General features: G+C 36.1%; 1 protein-coding gene across 1 annotated transcript in view; it reads left to right on the top strand.

Moving 5' to 3' along the window:
* Positions 1-51: 51 nt before the first annotated feature.
* The window catches only part of LOC114475017 (probable E3 ubiquitin-protein ligase HERC6), a 29,385-nt gene continuing 4,666 nt past the window's right edge, over positions 52-24,770 (top strand). Inside the window, exons 1-16 of the mRNA XM_028465686.1 lie at positions 52-283; positions 10,125-10,284; positions 10,379-10,455; positions 11,741-11,968; positions 12,042-12,133; positions 12,231-12,358; positions 14,286-14,440; positions 14,630-14,685; positions 14,762-14,853; positions 14,951-15,010; positions 15,122-15,215; positions 15,299-15,479; positions 16,251-16,402; positions 23,587-23,706; positions 23,810-23,908; positions 23,991-24,146. Of these exons, the coding sequence (XP_028321487.1) occupies positions 70-283; positions 10,125-10,284; positions 10,379-10,455; positions 11,741-11,968; positions 12,042-12,133; positions 12,231-12,358; positions 14,286-14,440; positions 14,630-14,685; positions 14,762-14,853; positions 14,951-15,010; positions 15,122-15,215; positions 15,299-15,479; positions 16,251-16,402; positions 23,587-23,706; positions 23,810-23,908; positions 23,991-24,146 (2,064 nt within the window). The 5' untranslated portion in view covers positions 52-69. The remainder of the gene's footprint in view (positions 284-10,124; positions 10,285-10,378; positions 10,456-11,740; positions 11,969-12,041; positions 12,134-12,230; positions 12,359-14,285; positions 14,441-14,629; positions 14,686-14,761; positions 14,854-14,950; positions 15,011-15,121; positions 15,216-15,298; positions 15,480-16,250; positions 16,403-23,586; positions 23,707-23,809; positions 23,909-23,990; positions 24,147-24,770) is intronic.

Here is a 24,770-nt window from a genome sequence, read left to right as displayed (position 1 = left end):
ATGCATCATGTATTGCTATAAAAGCCTCAGTGAGGGTGGGGGGGAGGACAGTAGTTCTAACGCTGAGACATGGAGGTGTACTGTTGGGGGGACAGCTCCAGTGGACAGCTGGCTCCACAGACCACTCTCAGCCCGGTGTCCTGGTCTGTTCCTGAGGTGATAACAGACGTCTGCTGCGGGGACCGACACACTTTATTTCTCACAGCGATTGGAAGAGTTTTGTCCTGTGGATACAACTCACAGGGACAGCTGGGACGAGGGAGTAAAGGTGGACGAATGCTCGGTGAGTTGTTATAGTAACGTAAAAAACATAGTGTATTAACCTGGGTTCATCAAAGAGTGTTTACATTATTTTTAATTTCATTCAAAGTGTATGTGTTTTAATTTAAGTGACCGTGAAGAGTTTTGTTTCCACATAAACCCCGCCTCACATCAAAACACACGCAGCACTATTAGCAGAGCAGCGTTTTAGTTTCGTTTCATCCCATAAACACAGGATGGTTTCATTTACTGTGTCCGGATGCAACGAAAGTCAGCGTGTGCTGCGGAAATGGTAAATGGGACAGTCTAATAGGTGTATTTTACTGTACATTAGCTCGTGATGCAATTTAGTGTCAGTTTAAACGTACAGAGGACAAAAATAAAATTAAAAAAGCACGACAACAAACAAACATGCAGTGCGTAATATTGACAGCAGATGGCGCAAAAAATCAAGTAAATTATACATGCTGATGAGCTCGTCATATTTAAAGTAGTTTTAGGGCCTTATGATAGTCTTATCTCAGAAAAAAAATCAGTTTGCTTTTTCATTCTCATGCCTTAGCCTTACCTTAGGGAAAAAAAAAAATTATGCCTTACTATAGCCTTATATCAGGTAAAAAAAGTATATTTTCCCCTCATTTTTGTATCTTATTATATATAGCCTTACCTCAGATACGCCCCCCCCCCCAAAAAAAAAGAAGACTACACACACACACACACACACACACACACACACACACACACATATATACATATACATATATACACATATATATACATATATATATACATACATATATATACACATATATATACACATATATATACATACATATATATATACACATACATATATATACACATACATATATATACACATACATATATATACACATACATACATATATATACATACATACATATATATACATACATATATATACATACATACATATATATATACATACATATATATATATATATTCCATTTTTATGCCTTACTACAGGGTTGGGGTTAGTTAAAATTTTCAGTTACAATTAGAACTCAATTATGATTATGGTGACCACCATTTTTTTTTTTTACCAATTACAATTAAACTTACTTTTTTTTTTTTACAATTACGTTCCCAAATATTAAAGTTCAAAATTCAAGTAATCATGATTATTGACCCTGAAATAAATAAGCCCATAAAACGTGTCCTTCCTCTTTTATTAGCTTTCTGTTAGCATCTCTTAAGATAGCGGGTCAGTTTTGACCCATGTCTTTAAACAAGAGCGAAAAAATTATGGATGCCAAAAAATGGAAGTAAAGCTATAGTAAAGCATAAAAAAGGGTGAAAAAATGTCACATGCCAAAAATTGGAGGTAAGGCATCAAAAGAGCGAAAAAATTTCAGATGCTAAAAATTGGAGGAAAGGCTATAGTGAGGCTAAAAAAAAGGGCGGAAAATTTTCAAACGGTAAAAAATAGAAGTAAGGTATAAAAAAAGGGTCAAAAAATGTTGGATGCCAAAAATTGGAGGTATGGCTATTGTAAGGCATAAAAAACTGCAAAAAAATTTTAGATGCTAAAAATTGGAGGTAAGGCTATAGTGAGGCTAAAAAAAGTGCGAAAAAATTTCAGATACTAAAAAAAGGGCAAAAAAATGTTGGATGCCAAAAGTTGGAGGTAAGGTTATCGTAAGGCAATAAAAGGGTGAAAAACTTTCCGATGCAAAAAATTGGAGATATGGCTATAGTATGGCATAAAAAAGGGCAAAAAAATGTTGGATGCCAAAAATTTAAGGTAAGGCTATAGTGAGGCTAAAAAAAGTGCAAAAAAATTTCAGATGCCAAAAATTGGAGATATGGCTATAGTATGGCATAAAAAAGGGCAAAAAAAATGTTGGATGCCAAAAATTGGAGATGCTAAAAATTGGAGATATGCCTATAGTAAGGCAATAAAAGGGTGAAAAATTTCAGATGCCAAAAATTGTAGGTAAGGCTATAGTAAGGCAATAAAAGGGCGAAAAAATTTCAGACGCTAAAAATTGGAGGTAAGGCTATAGTGAGGCTAAAAAAAGTGCCAAAAAAATTCAGATGCTAAAAATTGGAGATATGGCTATAGTATGGCATAAAAAAGGGCTACATATAGTAAGGAATAAAAGTTGAAAACATTTAGAATTTTTTGTCTGAGATAAGGTGATCATAAGGCCCTGAAACTCACTTAAACTGAGGTGAAAATGCAGTAAGGCATGAAATCAGAGGTAAAGAAACATGAGGTTTTACCATCCTATCATTGTCAGAGCTTGACCACTGTGGACCCTTTTACTGCCTCATTAGAGCCTCATCTCACATTTTTGCATCTGAAAATTTCAGCTGCTAAAAATCGGAGGTAAGGCTAAAAAAAAAGGGCGGAAAGTTTTCAAACGGTAAAAAATAGAAGTAAGGTTATATTAAGGCATAAAAAAGGGTGAAAAAATGTTGGGTGACAAAAATTCAAGGTAAGGCTATACCGAGGCTAAAAAAGGGCAAAAAAATGTTGAATGCCAAAAATTGGAGTTGAGGCTATAGTACGGCAATAAAAGGGTGAAAAAATTTTGGATGCTAAAAATTGGAGATATGGCTATAGTAAGGCAATAAAAGGGTGAAAAAATTTCAGATGCTAAAAATTGGAGGTAAGGCTATAGTGAGGCTAAAAAAAGTGCGAAAATATTTCAGATGCTAAAAAAAAGGTGAAAAAATGTTGGATGCCAAAAATTGGAGGTAAGGCTATAGTGAGGCAATAAAAGGGCGAGAAACTTTCCGATGCTAAAAATTGGAGATATGGCTATAATATGGCTAAAAAAAGGGCAAAAAAATGTTGGATGCCAAAAATTGGAGAAAAGGCTATAGTAAGGCAATAAAACGGTGAAAAAATGTTGGATGCCAAAAATTGGAGATATGGCTATAGTATGGCATAAAAAGGGCAAAAAAATGTTGGATGCCAAAAATTGGAGGTAAGGCATCAAAAGAGCGAAAAAATTTCAGATGATAAAAATTGGAAGTAAGGCTATTGTAAGGCAATAAAAAAGGGCAGAACATTTTCAAACGGTAAGATATAGAAGTAATAGTTAGGCTTTTAAAAAAGAGCGAAAAAATATTGGTGCCAAAAATTGGAGGTAAGGCATAAAAAAAGAAGCATTTTGGATTTATTTTTTCTGAGATAAGGCTACATATCGTAAGGAATAAAAGTTGAAAACATTTAGAATTTTTTGTCTGAGATAAGGCGATCATAAGGCCCTGAAACTCACTTAAACTGAGGTGAAAATGCAGTAAGGCATGAAATCAGAGGTAAAGAAACATGAGGTCTTACCAGCCTATCATTGTCAGAGCTTGTCAGAGATCAGAAGCTAAGCAGGTTTGGTTCTGGTTAATACATGGATGGGAGACCACTGTGGACCCTTTTACTGCCTTATTAGAGCCTCATCTCACATTTTTGCATCAATTGTAGGTAAGGCTAGAAAAAAGGGCAGAAAATTTTCAAACGGTAAAATATAGAAGTAAGGTTATAGTAAGGCATAAAAAAAGGGTGAAAAAATGTTGGATGCCAAAAATTTAAGGTAAGGCTATAGTGAGGCTAAAAAAAGTGCAAAAAAATTTCTGATGCCAAAAATTGAAGTTAAGGCTATGGTAAGGCAATAAAAGGGCGAAAAAATTTCAGATGCTTAAAATTGGAGGTAAGGCTATAGTAAGGCAATGAAAGGGCAAAAAAATTTCACGTGCCAAAAATTGGAGATATGGCTATAGTGAGGCATAAAAAAGGGCAAAAAAAATGTTGGATGCCGAAAATTGGAGGTAAGGCTATAGTGAGGCTAAAAAAGTGCAAAAAAATTTCTGATGCCAAAAATTGGAGTTAACGCTATTGTAAGGCATAAAAAAGTGCAAAAAAATTTCAGATGTTAAAAATTGGAGATATGACTATAGTAAGGCAATAAAAGGGTGAAAAAATTTCAGATGCCAAAAATTGAAGATACGGCTACAGTGAGGCAATAAAAGGGCGAAAAAGTTTCATGTGCTAAAAATTGGAGGTAAGGCTATAGTGAGGCTAAAAAAAAGTGCAAAAAAATTTCTGATGCCAAAAATTGGAAGTAAGGCTATAGTGAGGCTAAAAAAAGTGCAAAAAAATTTTAGATGTTAAAAATTGGAGATAAGGCTATAGTGAGGCTAAAAAAAAGTACGAAAATAGTTCAGATGCTAAAAAAAGGGCAAAAAAATGTTTGATGTCAAAAATTGGAGGTAAGGCTATTGTGAGGCTCAAAAAAAGGGCGGAAAATTTTCAAACGATAAAAAATAGAAGTAAGGTTATAGTAACGCATGCAAAAAGGGCGAAAAAATTTCAGATGCCAAAAATTGGAGATATGGCTATAGTATGGCATAAAAAAGGGCAAATAATATGTTGGATTCCGAAAATTGGAGGTAAGGCTATAGTGAGGCTAAAAAAAAGTGCAAAAAAATTTCTGATGCCAAAAAATTGGAAGTAAGGCTATTGTAAGGCATAAAAAAGTGCAGAAAAATTTCAGATGTTAAAAATTGGAGACATGGCTATAGTAAGGCAATAAAAGTGCAAAAAAAATTCAGATGCCAAAAATTGGAGATATGGCTATAGTATGGCATAAAAAAGGGCAAAAATATGTTGGATGCCAAAATTTGGAGGTAAGGCTATAGAGGCTTAAAAAAAGTGCGAAAAAATTTCAGATGATAAAAATTGGAAGTAAGGCCATTGTAAGGCAATAAAAAAGGGCAGAAAATTTTCAAACGTAAGATATAGAAGTAATAGTGAGGCTTTAAAAAAAGGGCGAAAAAATATTGGTGCCAAAAATTGGAGGTAAGGCTATAGTGAGGCAATAAAAGGGCGAAAAACTTTCCGATGCTAAAAATTGGAGATATGGCTATAATATGGCATAAAAAAGGGCAAAAAATTGTTGGCTGCCAAAAATTGGCCTTAAACTGAGGTGAAAATGCAGTAAGGCATGAAATCAGAGGTAAAGAAACATGAGGTCTTTCTAGCCTATCATTGTCAGAGCTTGTCAGAGATCAGAAGCTAAGCAGGTTTGGTTCTGGTTAATGCATGGATGGGAGACCACTGTGGAGTTAGAGTTTATTAGTGAGGTCAGAGTAAGACATAAAAAAAAAAATTGTGTTTTAATTTTTTTCATTCTTTTTCATACCTTATCTTCATTTTTTGAAATGGCATAAAAAAGGGCAAAAAAATGTTGAATGCCAAAAATTGGAGGTAAGGCTATAGTGAGGCTAGATAAAAGTGAGAAAAAATTTCAGATGCCAAAAATTGGAGATATGGCTATAGTATGGCATAATTAAGGGCAAAATAATTTTGGATGCCAAAAATTGGAGGTAAGGCTATAGTGAGCCAATAAAAGTGCAAAAAAATTTCTGATGCCAAAAATTGGAAGTAAGGCTATAGTGAGGCTAAAAAAAGTGCAAAAAAATTTTAGATGCTAAAAATTGGCGATAAGGCTATAGTGAGGCTAAAAAAAGTGCGAAAATAGTTCAGATGCTAAAAAAAGGGCAAAAAAATGTTGGATGCCAAAAATTGGAGGTAAGGCTATTGTGAGGCTCAAAAAAAGGGCGGAAAATTTTCAAACGATAAAAAATAGAAGTAAGGTTATAGTAACGCATGCAAAAAGGGCGAAAAAATTTCAGATGCCAAAAATTGGAGATTTGGCTATAGTATGGCATTAAAAAGGGCAAATAATATGTTGGATTCCGAAAATTGGAGGTAAGGCTATAGTTTGGCTAAAAAAAAGTGCAAAAAAATTTCTGATGCCAAAAATTGGAGACATGGCTATCGTAAGGCATAAAAAAGTACAAAAAAATTTTAGATGCTAAAAATTGGAGATAAGGCTATAGTGAGGCTAAAAAAAGTGCGAAAATATTTCAGATGCTAAAAAAAGGGCAAAAAAATGTTGGATGCCAAAAATTGGAGGTAAGGCTATAATGAGGCAATAAAAGGGCGAAAAACTTTCCGATGCTAAAAATTGGAGATATGGCTATAGTATGGCATAAAAAAGGGCAAAAAAATTTTAGATGCTAAAAATTGGAGATAAGGCTATAGTGAGGCTAAAAAAAGTGCGAAAATATTTCAGATGCTAAAAAAAGGGCGAAAAACTTTCCGATGCTAAAAATTGGAGATATGGCTATAGTATGGCATAAAAAAGGGCAAAAAAATGTTGGATGCCAAAAATTGGCCTTAAAGTGAGGTGAAAATGCAGTAAGGCATGAAATCAGAGATAAAGAAACATGAGGTCTTTCTAGCCTATCATTGTCAGAGCTCGTCAGAGATCAGAAGCTAAGCAGGTTTGGTTCTGGTTAATGCATGGATGGGAGACCACTGTGGACCCTATTAGAGCCTCATCTCAAATTTTTGCGTCTGAAAATTTCAGATGCTAAAAATTGGAGGTATGGCTAAAAAAAAAGGGCGGAAAATTTTTAAACGGTAAAATATAGAAGTAAGGTTATAGTAAGGCGTGAAAAAAATGTTGGATGCCAAAAATTTAAGGTAAGGCTATAGTGAGGCTAAAAAAAGGGCAAAAAAATGTTGGATGCCAAAAATTGGAGGTAAGGCTATAGTGAGGCAATAAAAGGGCGAAAAACTTTCCGATGCTAAAAATTGGAAGTAAGGCCATTGTAAGGCAATAAAAAAGGGCAGAAAATTTTCAAACGGTAAGATATAGAAGTAATAGTGAGGCTTTAAAAAAAGGGCGAAAAAATATTGGTGCCAAAAATTGGAGGTAAGGCTATAGTGAGGCAATAAAAGGGGGAAAAACTTTCCGATGCTAAAAATTGGAGATATGGCTATAATATGGCATAAAAAAGGGCAAAAAATTGTTGGCTGCCAAAAATTGGCCTTAAACTGAGGTGAAAATGCAGTAAGGCATGAAATCAGAGGTAAAGAAACATGAGGTCTTTCTAGCCTATCATTGTCAGAGCTTGTCAGAGATCAGAAGCTAAGCAGGTTTGGTTCTGGTTAATGCATGGATGGGAGACCGCTGTGGAGTTAGAGTTTATTAGTGAGGTCAGAGTAAGACATAAAAAAAAAATTGTGTTTTAATTTTTTTCATTCTTTTTCATGCCTTATCTTCATTTTTTGAAATGGCATAAAAAAGGGCAAAAAAATGTTGAATGCCAAAAATTGGAGGTAAGGCTATAGTGAGGCTAGATAAAAGTGAGAAAAAATTTCAGATGCCAAAAATTGGAGATATGGCTATAGTATGGCATAATTAAGTGCAAAATAATTTTGGATGCCAAAAATTGGAGGTAAGGCTATAGTGAGCCAATAAAAGTGCGAAAAAATTTCTGATGCCAAAAATTGGAGGTAATGCTATAGTAAGGCAATAAAAAAGGGCTGAAAATTTTCAAATGCCAAAAATTTGAGATAAGGTTATAGTGAGGCATTAAAAGTAAAAAAAAAATTCAGATGCCAAAAATTTAAGGTAAGTCTATAGTGAGGCTAAAAAAAGTGCGAAAAAATTTCAGATGCCTATAATTGGAAATAAGGCTATAGTAAGGCAATAAAAGGGCGAAAAAATTTCAGATGCTAAAAATTTGAGGTAAGGCTATAGTATGGCATAAAAAAGTGCAAAAAAATTTGAAATAAGGTTATAGTAAGGCATTAAAAGTGAAAAAAATATTCAGATGCCAAAAATTTAAGGTAAGGCTATAGTGAGGCTAAAAAAAGGGCGGAAAATTTTCAAACGGTAAGATATAGAAGTAAGGTTTTAGTAAGGCATTAAAAAGGGCGAAAAAATATTGTTGCAAAAAATTGGAGGTATGGCTAATTTAAGGCATAAAAAAGGGCGAAAAACTTTCAGATGCCAAAAATTGTAGGTAAAGCTATAGCAAGGCATGAAAAAGGGTGAAAAAATTTCAGATGTCAAAAATTTTAGGTAAGACTACAGTAAGGCATAGGGATGTAACGATTAATTGTAAGGCAGTTAAAAATGGATTCATAGGTATCAAGGTTGATATCGATTTTCTGAAAATTTAATTGCAGTACTTTTTTTAAACAGCAGAGGGCTCTCTCTCTCTCTCTCTCTCTCTCTCTACATATATATATATATATATATATATATATATATATATATATATATATATATCCTTCTCTTGTCCAAATGCTGAGGCGACGGGCGGAATCTGCTACTTCTTTCTTTCTGGTCGCCTTCTACTCCTTTTTCCTTTAGCACCGAAAGAATACCTGTAATATTACGTGAACATCTATAAAAGTCACATTTTTCTATTAGCTCTGTCTGCTAGCATACCATCTCTTCTTCACTGTGCAGAATATCTGCATGCCAACCAACCACTGGGTTACCAGCGCCCTCTGCTGGTCCAAACAAATATCTGATGTAAATACAGGGCAATGACTGTTCCAATTGTTAAGGCACAAAATACATATCCAGTTGCACTTTTAAAAAGAAAAAGAACTATTTTGCAGTTTTGCATTGTTTATTATAGAAGCAGAATTTAATTTAATAGGCTTCTTCTTCATTTGTGTTATTCCTTTATTTATTTCATTCAAGATTTATTTTTAGTTTAATTGCATTGTTTTGAATAATTTATCAAGGGATTCTTTTGACAATGAAAAATAAAGAGGAAAATAGTACAGTTTTCTAGTTTTTTTCCCCAAAAAAAATAAAGGAATATTTTTCAATCATCATTTGTCTACAGTCCCATTTTGTAAAATAAATCGTGAGAGAATCCAATCATATTGGGAGTTGAGTGAAAAGTTCCATCCCTAGTAAGGCATATAAAGGGCGAAAAATTGTAAGGCAAAAAAAAAGTGCGGAAATTGTCAAATGCCAAAAATTTTAGATAAGGCTATTGTAAGGCATTAAAAGTGCGAAAAAATTTCAGATGCCAAAAATTGGAGGTAAGGCTATAGTAAGGCAATAAAAAAGGGCGGAAAATTTTCAAATGGTAAAAAATAGAAGTATGTTTATAGTAAGGCATTAAAAAGAGCGAAAAAATGTTGGATGCCAAAAATTGGAGGTACGTCTATAGTAAGGCATAAAAAGGGCGAAAAATTTCAGATGCCAAAATTTGAGATAAGGCTATAGTAAGGCGTAAAAAGAGTGAAAAAATGTTGGATGCCAAAAAAATTGAGGTAATGTTAGGCATAAAAAAGGGCAAAAAATGTTGGATGCCAAAAAATGAAGGTAAGGCATGAAAAAGGGTCAAGAAAGTTTAAACACCCAATTTTTTGCCTTACTACATTTTCACTTCAGTTTACGTGAGTTTTGGGGCCTTATGATAGCCTTATCTGATGATACTTGTCCTTTTTTATGCTTTACTGTAGCCCCACTAAACAACTGGGTCCTCACTGTGGCACCTGGAATAAAAATTTCAGACGCCAGAAAAACGGAGGTAAGGCTATAGCAAGGCATGAAAAAAGGGTAGAAAAATTTGAAACGGTAAAAAAATGGATGTAATGCTACAGCAAGGCATGAAAAGGGCAAAACAATGTCACATGCCAACAAACAGAGGTAAGGCATAAAAACTGGGGGGAAAATATTTGAACACCAAAAATTGGAGGTTATGTTATAGTAAGGCAGAAAAAGGGAAAAAAAATGTTGAATGCCAAAAAATGGAGGTAATGTCTGAAAATGGAGGTAAGGCATAAAAAGGGTGCCTTGCTTTAGCGTCACTAAGCAACTGCCACCTCACTGTGGCACCTGGAATAAAAATTTCAGACGCCAGAAAAATGGAGTTAAGACTATAGTAAGACATAAAAAAAGGGCGTAAATAATGCAATTTTTTGTTCTTTGGTGGGCTTTCCATTTCCCATTGTGTATATGTTTATTTCTGTTACCTGTCATTCTGTCTAAGGATATGTGGAGGGTCTAAGTAACGTGGTGGGTCTGGCTTGTGGTCAGGACCATAGTCTTGCTGTGACCGCATCAGGACTCGTGTTCTCCTGGGGAGCTGGAGAGGATGGACAGCTCGGCTTCCAGCCTTTTGAAACGACAGGAAACATTTACAGAGCGATGTAAGCTCTCATTGTACATCACGTAATTCATACACTTTTTATAACTAATTTTGTTTTAAATAATTTAACCAGTTTTTATCCCATCGTTTCATAGCCAGGTGCCTGTGCCGAGCAGCTTACAAGTAGTGCAAGTAGCCTGTGGAGAATCCCACTGCCTGGTGCTGACTAAGGGTAAGAAACTAATGCATTACATTTCTTATAAGTTTTAAGTGAAAGATGGACAAAAAGACAGCAGCAGTCGGCACACATTAACAACACTGAAATAACAATTAAATATAATAGAAGTTTGTCCTGCAGCTTGGCATTGTGGGATACTTTCTGTATGTTGATGAAACACTTTTTGATGTTGCCATCGTTTCTTCTTCTTTCATCGCTTTATATTATTTGTTATATTACTTGTTTACTTGTAGGCCTATGTGTCTATTGTTCCTGGTACCCAGTTGAGATCATTCAACAGTAACTGTTAATACTGCTTTAGGAAGAATAGCTCGTATTCGTTATAAATAAGTCTTTGAATCTTTTTTTTTTTACGTAAAAGTCTATCTTTCAGTGACCAAAACAAAAACTTTTCATGTGTGATTTTACATTTCCGTTTTTATTTATTTAATGCACTCTATTTAGTACATTGGACTGAAAATTACACAGCAAATAACACTAGCAAATAGGAATATTCTTCCTAAGAAACACCCCAAAACATGTTTACCAACCTATTACTATAACTAGGACAGCAAACAATAAATGTAACATTCCATAAATGATGTTATATTCTAGAATACTACAACAGTGTTTTGCATCTAATCACATTGGAAATTGAAATGCATTTACAGTCACATCTTTAATGTTTGTGTTACAGTGAAATGCCACTGGGTTTACTTTTGTCCTGCATCAAACTTAAGGAACACGTATAGGATTAAGGCAGTGGTTCCCTAAGTTTTTCTTGTTGTGAACCCATTTTTTAATCACAAATGTCTGGCAACCCCAGAGACTTATTTCTCTAAAATATTTTTTTTTAGATCAAATACAGAGTGTCCAGTATCAGTGCACTAAGTACAAAGTGCCAGTTCAGATCGTTTTATACTAGATTTTATTTTAACTACATTTATATTTGAGAAAGCGACAGTGTAGTAAACAATTGTTTGAGATTGCGTGTGGTGTTTTCTTTTGAATAAAAAGACATAATTATTTAAGCACTTTTTAAATTTTTTTCTGTGATTTTATGTATTGTTTTTTGGTGATTGATATGATTTTAATCAGTTTTTTTTCTATTTTATTGCTACTGGACATTTCAGGCGACTCAAGGTTGAAAAACTCTGGATTAGGGTATTTACAGTATGTATAATAAAGCTGGCTTTACATCGCCTTAAAACTGGTCAATAGAGGGTGTACAATTTGTATTTTTCATTTCGCCATCATCTTAAGGTGGCCTTGATGTTGTTTGCTGACCACTACCTTTCAGGAGGAGACGTCCTCTCCTGGGGTCTGAACAGTCACGGTCAGCTTGGCCTGGGGAAAGAAGTGTCACTGCAGTACTTTCCCTTGCTGGTGTGTTCTCTGACTGGTGTAGCAGTGAGCCACATTGCTGCTGGAGGCACCCATTCACTGTTCCTCACCCTACCTGGCCTGGTGTACTGTTGTGGAGCCAATAAAGACGGTCAGCTTGGGCTCAACAGGGTGGACGAAAAAGGTAACATGATGTTGTCACAGGAGGTCATTGTCAGACATATTTGTAAACTAATAGTCATGATTATCTTAAACAGGCAGGTTCAACGTGTGTGCAGTACCCGCCCTCAGAACTCTAAAAGTCTGCTTTATAAGCTGCGGCAAGGCTCACACCGCTGTGTTAACTAAAGTAAGGTACACGTTTGGAGTGGTCCACTCCACAGGCTTTAATCTGTAAATGATTCTCTTTCTGTATTAAACCGTGTATGGGATGCTCTCATTTTCAGGATGGCAGAGTTTTCACCTTTGGTTCAGGAAGCCACGGTCAGCTCGGTCACAACTCCTCTGCTAATGAAGTGAAACCCAGACTGGTTGATGGTTTGGATGGTCTCGCTTCCCAAATAGCTTGTGGCAGGTGAACAGCCTCATCACATATTGTTCCCAAATATGCACAAATTGGAAAGGTTATGCAAGGTTCATGTAATACATATTTTGTTCAATGAAAACAGCGTTAGCTTAACCCTAGAACACTATCGCCGCATAATGTTTACCTGTAAAATAACACATAAAAAGTCGATATGGTTCAAAATATATCAAAATATGACAATTAGGGATGTAACGATTAATCGTAAGGCAGTTAAAAATCGATTCATAGGTATCACTGTTCACATCGATTTTCTGAAAATTTAGTCGCAGTATTTTTTTTAAACAATATATTTATTCTCTCTTGTCCAAATGCTGAGGCGGCGGGCGAAATCTGCTACTACTTTCTTTCTAGCCGCCATCTACTCTTAAACATGTTCATAAATGATTCCTTACCCCTTTAGCACTGAAAGAATATCTGTAAAAATCACGTTTTTCTGTTAGCTCTATCTGCTAGCATAGCATCTCTTTTTCACTGCACAGAATAGCTGCATCCCAACTGACGACTGGGATACCAGCGTCCTCTGCTGGTCCAAACAAATATCTGACAAAAATACAGTACAGACTGGTTTTTTTTTAAGTTCAATTGTTAAGGCACAAAATACATTTTCTGTTGCACTTTTAAAAAGAAAAAGAACTATTATGCAGTTTTGCATTGTTTACTATAGAACCAGAATTTACATGAATAGGCTTCTTCTTCATTTGTATTATCCTTTTATTTATTTCATTCAAGATTTATTTTTAGTTAAATTGTATTGTTTTGAATAGTTCATCAAGGGATTCTTTTGACAATGAAAAATAAAAGGAAAATAGAACAGTATTTTCTAGTTTTTTTTCCCAAAAAAATAAAGGAATATTTTTCAATCATCATTTGTCTGCAGTCCCATTTTGTAAAATAAATCGTGAGAGAATCGTATCGTGAACCCAGTACCGTGAATCAAATCGTATCGGGAGTTCAGTGAATTGTTACATCCCTAATGACAATACAAAAAAAAAAAAAACTACCATTGGTGGACTCTAAAAATATTAACCAAAATAAACTTCTGTGGTAACAGTTTGGATTTCTATTTTAGAGTCTTTCCAAACTCAATTTAAAGAGAGCAATATTGAAAGATTTTATGAACTTCTGACAAACACTGTCAGGCTCCTTTAAGGCACAGTAAAGTATTATAAAGTATAAAGAATATACAAATCTATTGTGGAAAGTACACAACGCCTTGAGAGAAGGATAAGCTATTGTAAATAACTTACAGATCACACTTTCCCCCCCCCTTGTTTTACAATGGGGTAAAACCTGTCCTCTGTTTAGTGCATCATTAGATTATAAATCACTTAATGCAGTAAAATGTGTTAAATGTGAATCCTCTTCTGTTTAGTGGAATCCCTCTCCATCAGTTGGCTTCCTTTATATCACATAATTTTGGTCAAACAAAACAAATGATTAAAGTTTGAAATATCCAAACTAGTATACAGTTTATTCATTGTCTATATTATAGTTAGATTTGTGTGATTCGTTTATTTAAATGGAACCAATAAAGGATGATACTAGGGACTTATTCCTGTTTGACAGGGTCGCGGGGGTCTGCCGGTGCCAATCTCCGGCTCTCATTGGGCGCTGGGCGGGGGTACACTCTGGACAGGGTGCCAGTCCCTCGCAGGGCAACACAGACAGACAACCACTCACTCTCATTCACTCCTATGGGCAATTTAGATCAACCTTACATGTCATGTTTTTGGATTGTGGGAGGAAGCCGGAGTACCCGGAGGAAACCCATGTAGCACAGGGAGAACATGCAAACTCTACACAGAAAGGACCCAGGTGTCCACCCCAGGGCTTGAACCCAGAACCTTCTTGTTGTAAGGCGGACGTGCGCCCTATTATTATTATTATTATTATTATTATTATTATTGTTTTTCAGGCATCACACTCTGATTTGGAGCACCCATGGCCAGCTGTGGGCTTTTGGTAATGGATCTAAAGGTCAAATTGGAGTTGGTTCAACACAGGGAAGTCTGAGTCCTGCTTTGGTGAAACTTCCATGGATCACTGATGGTGCAGCAGCCTCACCCACAGGTATGTGTTCAGGTACTGTGGGGCTTTCCTCCTTCACATTCCTTAACCTAAAGTTACAGGGACGCATGGACAGAAAGTAAATAAATAATGACAATAATCAAAAACAGAATTATTTAGAATGAAGGAGTGTTTCTAAAATTGTCTAAATTAGCGGCAGTAGTACTAACATATCAATGTTCAACATCATAGATTTGAAAATATCAGCCGGGTGGAATGCAAACTTCATCTTCTCTTCACCTGCACAGGTAACACGTCACATTTACACAACCACATCATGTTAATATGTCACACTCTAACCTGCTCTCTATTATTACCCCAAAGAACTCAGCTCATGGACAGATAACTGGGCGCCTCGATGAGTCTAAAATACAGAAATGGCTTTCAGCGAGTCCTGCTGACGTGGAGGCAACAAAGTAATTTTTGATGCACTTTAATGTGGCCACTTTACTAAAGGAATTTCCCATAACTGCCATTATATTTCTGTTAATCTTCTTTGCTTTTGTACATTAGAGAGATAAAGGAAATGTTTCTGACCAGTTCAAGTCTGGTTACAAGTTTCACGAAAGCCAGGTAAATAATATTTAATAATGTTTAAATATGAATCCAGCTGTGAAGACTTTGGTCTGAGATGGTGATGCTACTTGTCTGTATTCTGTTTTTAACCTCTGTGTTTAATCTTAGTGGGCCTCCAGAACCTGGTGCCCTCACTGTGGATCTCCATTGTGTTTGCCAAACATTTGACAAAATGTTTAAAATACCATGGATCAAACAATCAGTTAAGATCATTTATATCCAACAAATAAAATCAACACATAAGCATGGTGGTAATGTTCATGGTATGTAGTCTTTTTCTTGCAGGTAAATTTAAAGGAGCTGATTGAGTTGTTGTTTGCATCACGGACTTCGTTAAAAACTCCAGAGATCATCCTGATTCTGCTCTCCTGTCCTCTCCTGCTGGAGGAATCCAATGTGATCAATGTGGTTCTGCCCATCACCATATTAATGGATGATTTGAATGAGAAGATGTGTGAGATGCTAAGTAAGTTTTTTGTAATTATATGAAATTATGAATTTCATTCACAGCTAGCCCAAGTCCTCGCTTTAAGTCTGAGATGTTTGAATGAACTTTTGTGTGGATATCATTGTGTTTCTAATATGGGTAGTGACAAGTGAAATAGTAATCCATTAATCAAGATTTTATTATTGATTTGTTATGAATTGATTCTTAAATTTCCAAAGATCAGTTAATTACATTTTTTTAATTGTAATGCAAATCAGGCGATTTTGGAAATTTCAATTACACGAAACAGTATGCAAGGTGTAAGACAAAATAATTCAGCAGCTAACTGATGTTAAATACAAGATCAATATTCATAATTAACCAAAAATCTAACTGATATCGAAAATCAGATTGTAATTCAAGACTTCGATATTCAGAAATGAATTGAATTAGGAAATTAGGCTTATTAACCAACCCTACTTTCGAGCATATTCACTCCTTATGACAGTATAATATGTCATTAAATCCAATTTATTGCAGTAATTGTCCTGTAAATCATTTGAAAATGTCATTCTTAGAATAAAAACAAACAAACTGCCATATACCGTGAAAGACAAAATACTGAACTATACTTTTTTGGTCATACCGCCCAGCACTACATTGAACATTACTTACATCCTTCTGCATATTTTTATTTATTTGTGAATACATCAGTGTCAAATAATTCAACAGAATACTCATCCAACAATATATAGTTGTATATTGTTAGGTTGTTGTGTATGTGGTGGTATTTGTATTTGTGTCTTGCAGAAAGCTGGTGGACTTCAGTTCCAGAATCCATTCTACACAATCACATCATGGTCTTTAAGAAGGCCCTGATCTTTTTGCTGAAGAACAACCTCCTCATGACTCACAACCCTGGAGTCAGATTCCTGCTGGAAGCCCTTAAGTTCCTTTACAAGGTTTTTACCACATTCATCATAGTTTATACATAATAATCATCTTTATATAAGAAACCAAGCTGTTATCCAGCATGGCTTGTTAGAGCCTGATAAGTAAAAATGACTCAAATTATAACAAGCCCGAATTGTTAGAAAACAAAATGTAACAAAAGTGCTGAGGTGTAACTGAAATGTAAATTTAAAAAAGTGATAAAAGCCCTTGGTCAGATAATAATGTAACAAGATTCTGAGCCCGAAACTTAAAAACTTAACAAGTTGTTATATTTCTGTTTGTCTAAATAGTGTTTAACACCAATGCAACAGCATAACCTATAGAATCAGAACAGTATCATAGTGAATGAACTCTTGCAGGGTTTATCACAATGCACTGCCCTGAAGTCGCGGCTCAACGAACGTCACCATTGGCTGATAAAACTGATTGACAGATTCATCAGCCAATCAGGTGTGTTTGCTTTCAGCCAATCATATGGCTTCTTACATTTTCTCCACACTGATATGTGTGCGCATGCTCAGTGTTCAAACAACAGTTTGTTTAGCAAACACATTTAATTTGGTTTCAAAACCAAATTAAAAAATAGAAAAACAGATTTTTTTTTGTTTTATTCATTTAGAACCACAAACAGGAAAATGGAAAAACCAAAAACCAAACAAGCAGCTTTTTTCTGTTCTAAAATTAAATCTTGGTCTGTTTGTGTGATATTTAAATATTTATGGGAAAACTTGGAGAGGACACAGAGAGGACACAAAGATTAACTTTTATTTTGCTGCGTTTGATAAAAATGATCTTGTATCATGCTGTCCACCTCACAGTGATGGCAGAAGTGTAATTTGTTAAAGAGTTATTGATGCTGGAAGTCTGAATTTGTGAATATCTGCCAACTTTACCGAACAGTGTTACGGTCCATATAGTATCTAGATCATCTGGTGACTGGGCGGACTGTTACTCCCGGTCGGGACATAAAAAAAAGCAACGCATAAGTCACATTACTGGTGAATTGAAACGTTATTAATACATAAATAAATCAAAACCAAAAAATGGATGTCATGTAAAACATGCACATGATATGTGGAACCAGAGGTGGCGTATTGGACCTGGGGAGGGAGGTGCAGCGGACTTTAGTTCTTGCTCTAATTTCTCCATCACACAAACAGAACAAGTTAATTACTTTTTACGCCGTTACAATGCCGTTATTGTTACTGAACGTTAAATTTGGTGCGTTACATGTATTGATTGAATAAACTGTTATCTGAAAGCATCCCCAGCTTCTTACTCAGCTGTAGTGAGGAGGTGGGTTCAAAACAAGGTGAGCGATTATGATCGGTTTAGGCGTCATGTTTCATGTTACACGCGACGCGACACACACACACACACACATACTGCAGATTGGATGAAGCAGCAGAGATGGCGAGCGTGGAGCAGTCCGATGAAAAGTTGTAATTTTTAAGGTGACGATACAAACACTACTTTAAATTAATTGTGGTCAAAGACGAGAACGTGTACGTGAAGTGTTCATTATATCCAGGAGAGAAGACTTTGTCGACGTCCGTTGTAAGCAACTCAAATTTAATGAAGCGCCTCACAACAACACACGCATCTAAAGAATCTAAATTCTTTGACATATACCAACTTTTTTTTTTTTTAACAGTAACGCAAATAGTTACTTTCCTTGGTAATGAGTTACTTTTATTATAGAGTAATTCAGTTACTAACTCAGTTACTTTTTAAAACAAGTAGTGAGTAACTATAACTAATTACTTTTTTAAAGTAACGTTCCCAACACTGCTCATGAACTTATTCATTTTTGCTCTGAACCCTCTCATCTTGTCCAGTGTGGATTGGAGACGCTGTCTGCTCGGAGCATGTAGCAACTAGCACTGTCCTAGTGTCCGTGCTAGCTGCTACATGTTTAGCATTGAATTGGTCGCGCAGCCGGTGCAGCAGTATTTTGTGTTCACTGGGAATGAGAAAGGTTCTGCACTGTTTGGAGTGCCCAAGAAAAAATTCTATTAATTAATTAATTGCAATTAACACATTAAAGTCCCAGGATGAATCTTCTACTGGGTAGCCTTACCCCTGTTCTTATTGACCCTCCTTGAGTTTTTGTAATTCTCTCATAATTTCCTGCTCTTTCTTGTTTGCTTCACCTAAAAAGGTCTCATGTTTATCCATTAGCAGATCTAACTTATTCACTTTCACCTTCTTATCCTGCAGAACCTTTTCTAAACGTGTCTCCTCTTTCCGTAGCTTTTCAATGTCTGATTTTTTTACCACTGTTTTACTCCATTTAGAATTTTGTTGTGTTTCTAGTTTTGGTTGTGGTTTTGGTTGCGTTTCCTGCCACTTCTCAATCTCCTGCTTTGTTTTCTCTGCTGTCTGAATTTTACATTTAAGTTCTACGTTAAGTTTGTCCAACTCCTGAATCTTTTTGTTGTATTTCTGTATTTCTGTTTCAGTCAAATGATTGATGTTTTCACTTTTCATTGTAGTTTTTTCATTCATCAACTTCTCCATTTCTTCAAATAACATTTCTCTCTTTTCTGCTTCTAACGTGCTCCCCTTTACTAGATTCTCATTTTCTATCTCTTGCTGGTCAATCTTACGCTCCATAAGACTCACACTTTGTTCTAAGGCTCTGATTTGATCTCTTAGTTGCTTTTGTTCAAATTTTTGAGTATCTTTCATAACAAATTCCTTAAGACCCTTTAGCTCATTATTTCCGGGGGCCTTCGGTTTGTTTTTGTCCTGTTCTGCTTTAAGTTTTAGCAGTTCTTCTTTTCTTTTCTTCTGTCGAGTTACCTCCTCCTTATGTTTCGATTCCATTTTTCTCATTTCATTGATGATTTGGTTGCTATCCTTTGGCAAATCATTTTCCTTATCCATCTTGACTTGTGTATTCTTTTCTCTGAGTTTTTCACACTCTTTTTTTAATTTTTCAATATCTTTATGATATTTGCTATATTCCTGCTTTTTAAGCTGTATCTTTTCTTCAAACACGTCAATTTGCTTTTTGACTTCCTTGATTTGGTCGACGATGTCGTGGCACTCCTTTGAATTGGCTGCGTTCTGCGGTGGCTTTTCGGTAACTTGTCCTTTATTCTTCGCCGTACTTTGACCTTCTTTCTTTGTTGGCTGTACTGGTGCTTTTTTAGAGGACTTTTCCAAGCCCCCCTTGCGCTTTGCCTCACTGTCCTTCATTTTTGTGAAACTATCTTTACCTCCAGTGAAAGGCCACACTGTTCTAAGCTGTAGTTCTACACTAGTGTGACTGTTCTACACTGTTCCTAATGCTATATATGACTAATGGTGCCTTTGATCTATGAGGGTTCTATTAAATATGGAATCAGAACAGTATCATCATGAATGAACTCTTGCAGTGTTTTTCACAAATGCACATGCTGTTTCATAGTTGTTTTTCAGATTCACAAATGTACATGCTTTGTTTTGAAAATATATATTTTGTGCAAACTTGTAATATAAATTCTGAAATGCACATGTTCTACCCTGATAAAACTGATTGACAGATTCATCAGCCAATCAGGTGTGTTTGCTTTCAGCCAATCATATGGCTTCTTACATTTTCTCCACACTCTTGTTTGCGCAAATATCAGTAGCTCTGCAATTGGTTTAAAAGTGTGGAGAAAATGTAAGAAGCCATATGATTGGCTGAAAGCAAACACACCTGATTGGCTGATGAATCTGTCAATCAGTTTTATTAGCCAATGGTGACGTTCGTTGACCCGCGTCGTCAGGGCAGTCTCAAAATTCACCGCACAGATTTCTCTCACAAATGCACAGAGGTTTGTTAATGCACATTCAGCAATTTGCATCATCTGTGGATTTATATTATTATGTGTGCCTCAAAATAATATTTGTGAAGTAGAGCGTGTGCATTTCAGAAATTATTTTACAAATTTGCATAAAATATATATTTGCGAAACAGATTGTGTGCATTTGTGAATATGAAAAACAACTGTGAAACAAAGCATGTGCATTTGTGAAAAACCCTGCAAGAGTTCATTCATTATGATACTGTTCTGATTCCATAATAACCAAATCTATGTGCCTCTTAAGCGTGAGAATGCATTCAGTACCACTCGACTTATGGAGTGCATTGTTGAAATCAAATCCTGGATGTCTGCTAACTTTCTGCATTTTAAAGGTTCCATATCATGCTATTTTTCACCATTTCCATTTGTTCTAAGAACCCCAAAACATTATTTGAGGTTTATTTTCCCAAACTCGCCTGTTTTCCAGAGTTTTAGCCTCTGAAAAGTCACTTTCTGAGCAACTCTACACAAACAGGCTGATTTGCGTCCTACTTATGCATATTCATGAGTGGGCATGTCTATAGACGGGACACTGACTTCCTCCCCGCACAGTGATGTAGTGCCGCGTCAAATTTGTCATCAAAGTGGGAACGCGTCATCAAATTGGAGTGAGGTGTTTGGGCTCACCCTGCAGTAAGAAAGGAGCAAATCATCCTCTAACTAATCATTGAGGGAATCAATGATAAAAACACTTTGGGCATGTGTATGAAGCCTAAATAGCACTTTTATTATGTTTAAAGCACAGAAAAGTTCATTTAGCTTAACATGAGCCCTTTAATGATAGAAAGACTGAAGTCGTCCTAGTTGGGCAGAGTAACTCTGGTAGCGCCGCCTCGGTAAACCTAGAATCGTTGGTACATATTGTGAAGCCCAGTGTTTCAAATCTTGGAGTGAAAATGGATCAAAACTTTAAATTTGACAAACAAATTAGTGCTGTGGTGAAGGTGAGTTTTTTCCATCTGAGGCAACTAGCAAACATAAAGTCCTCACTTTCAAAGCATCACATTGAAATACTGATCCATGCTTTTGTCACAACACAGCTGGACTATTTTAACGCTCTGTACGCCGGCATCAGTCAGTCCTCGCTCACACGCCTGCAGCTGGTTCAGAACGCTGCAGCGTGCCTTTGAACTGGCTCATGAAAACATGATCATGTTTCACCTGTTCTGTCTTCCCTTCACTGGCTCCCAGTTCAATACAGAATAGATTTTGAAATTCTGTGATTTGTTTCTAAATACCTCAATGGCCTTGCCTCGCATTATCTGTCTGACCTGCTCGTGTCCTACTCCCCAGCACGTTCACTCAGGTCAGCCGATCAAGCGTTGCTTTTGGTTTCTCCGATGCATCGCAAACTTAGAGGAGACCGAGCATTTTCTGTAGTTGGTCCCAAACTGTGGAATGAGCTGCCCCTGTACATTTGACAGACTGACTCTCTTCCTGTTTTTAAATCACACCTTAAGACACACATGTTCTCTTTGGCATTTAACCAGTGCTGAAGGTGACTTTTACTGTTCCTATTGTACTCTGTGATGCCACTGTACTGTATTTCTATTTGTATTTTTATCGCCCTGTTGTACAGCACTTTGGTCAATTGAGTTGTTTTTAATAGATTGGATTGGATTGGATAACCATGATGATAACAAATGTATACTTTTTACAATATTCGACCATACGTACAGAAACCTAACCAGATTTAGCCTTCAAAACACTTTCAGACATCATGCTGTTGCATTACTATTTTTGCTTTTTCCCAATGGCTAAAAAAGCAAAAGGCACTGGTAGTGGTACTTTCACATTAGTGGAATGGGGTTCAACTCCCTACAGTGTCCTTGCTAAAAGCCAAATTATATGAAAACACACTCTACACATTTCACAACAAACCTAAGGAGACCACTCCTCTCTGACCTTCCCTGAGCCCTAGCTAAAGGCTAAAGGAAGGAGAGCGGTTAGGACAGGGGTCTGCAACCTGCGGCTCTGGAGCCTCATGTGGCTCTTTGACTCTTTTGCAATGGCTATCCCTATAGCTTTAAAAAAAACCTATTGAAATAAAGAGTTGTTATTTTCCTACAGAGGCTATTATTGATTAATGACAAATAAAATCAAGATATAACAATTTGTTAACCTAAAAATAATCACATTGTGCAATGACTCAGCACCTTCCTACTTCACTTCCTGCAACATCTACAGACCATCAACTTTCCTGCACCTGTGGCTAACCTTAAGTTTTAAATCCCTGGTAAATAACTAAACCAACAAAAACACTATTCTGGAAGAAAATAGAGATTTTAATTGTGTGGGAAGAGATTCATTTAACCACCAATGTGCAGGTTAAATATGCATGTTTTATGTGTGGCAAGAAATGAGAAATTAGCATGTGTTGATCACATGATCATGTGTTATCAAACTTCAAGTTACTTTTTGTAGCCCTTTAAATACATTAACTAAAAATAATCTTTATATAACATTGTGTTCATGTAAACTGAGATGTGTAAGAATTTGAAGATGCAAGATACTGTGTAGTTGTTATTTCTTGATGTTAATTTATTTCATTTTATTTTAATCTTTTTTTAAGTTGCCATTTACATGATCAATATAAATCAAATCATGAAATCAAACATTAATCTATGTCATTTTAACTGTATAGAATTTCATTCACTGTCCTGTCTTCATTGAGAAGATTTTTTTCCGGCTCCAGGAGGACTTTAATCCAGGTGAGATGAGGCAAAATGGCTCCTTTGAGAGTAAAGGTTGCAGATCCCTGGGTTAGGAGAAACTCCCTGGAACAGATCAGAGCATATGTTAATGACAAAAAAATGACACCCAGTTAGTTGGATACATACTGACCTGGAGGAGTTGGGGCGGAGGTGGGTTGTGAGACGCTTGCTGAGGTGGTAAGAGGCAGCTGTCACGGTTTAGGTAGTGCTTCCTGTATGCTTTGACCAAAAGGGAGCCAATCTGGGCTGCTGGTTGTTTGGAGGTGTGGCTGGCTTGACGTCCGCGGCCTGCCTGAACGAACGCTATGCTCAATTTGGCCATCCATGAAAAAGCTACTTAACCTCCTATTTTTCTACAGCAATACATACTTCCTACGGGCACTGCACTAGTTTATATAAACAAGGCAAACCGTTTGTACGTTTTGGGCTCAGCATCTTGTTACGTTACTGAGCAGTTATTACATTTTGGGTTTTATTACATTTTTTTTTTTTTATAACATTTCAGGCCATTGTTATATATCGGGCTCTAACAGGGCTTTTATTTGACTAGTTTAGATATAAATAACAGTTCACTGATGGGACTAAAAAAAGCTATCATTGCTAAATATCCTCATAATATCTGGTAACGTTTCTGTATTTCAGGCAAACAAAGTTAGAAAGTCATTCAAAGTCCCGCTGAGCACCTTCTATGTGGAGGAAGTCAACAGCACTGTGAATCCTGTGCAGGATTTCACTCTGTGGAAGACATTTTCACAATTGGAGGTAAAGGTTTTGTATAAAGATGCCATTTGATCTGTGGATAATAATGGAAACATGTTTGATTAGAAGAAAAAACATCTAATGATGGTTGATTATCTTTGGAAAGGATAACGACGACACACCTGCCATCTTCTGTCGCTACCCGTTTGTTTTCACTCTGGCGTGTAAGGTGGGATTATTCAACATCAGCGCATATATCACCAAGGTACAACATGCTCTCTTGTGATTGGCAGTCTTATACAGTAAACCTTGGTAATAGTTTCAATAGTTTTATGTTTTGTTTACAGAAAGTCCATAAGGTAGTCCATGAGTTGTCGTTGGTAAATCCTACGCTGGACTCTGCCCCCATCTTTCAGCTCACCCTGAGACGAACCCACTTGGTTGAGGACACCTTCAGGCAGCTGGGTGCAGCCGACCACTGCGCCTTCCAAAGGGAACTCTGGGTAAACAGGATCACATCATGCCACCAGCCTCTTCCTGTTGTTTACAACTGAATATACAGTGTAACTCAAGAATTAGATATACTTTATTTATCCCAGAGGGAAATTGCTTTTTTTAATAGATGCTCTAGAATATTGAATGAAAAGAACAAACATTAAAACATAGAAAAGGAAGACAAGAAAATGTACATAATTCAATAAAAGACTGTTAATTAAATAGGGAATAAATACAAGTGCACACCTCCAGGGAAAAAAAAACCAATAATAATAATAGAGATGAATACAAGTATAGTACAATGAGCCGTCTACCACCTACACTGTAAAATCAAGAAGCTGTTGTGCTAAAGATGTCCAAAGATGGATTATTACATATAATTATTTCAATATAGAATGCCATCAATGCCTTCAACGTCTGGCAAAGAGAAAAGAAATTGCGTGTTTCATTGCGATTTTTCCCCCCAAAAAATGGAGGTGCCCATACTGTTGTATTTTGGTCACACATTACTTGAAGTTTTATACAGAAGGCTGTTATTATGAGTCATTAGTATGAATAAAATGTCATGGAGACTGTCATTAAGTGTCATTTGCTAAATAATGACACCTTTGGAGCTATGTTGGCATTTTTTG

This window comes from Gouania willdenowi, chromosome 13 (genome assembly GCF_900634775.1).
Source record: "Gouania willdenowi chromosome 13, fGouWil2.1, whole genome shotgun sequence".
Classification (NCBI taxonomy): Eukaryota; Metazoa; Chordata; class Actinopteri; order Blenniiformes; family Gobiesocidae; genus Gouania; species Gouania willdenowi.
This window is presented reverse-complemented; position numbering and strand designations above follow the sequence as displayed.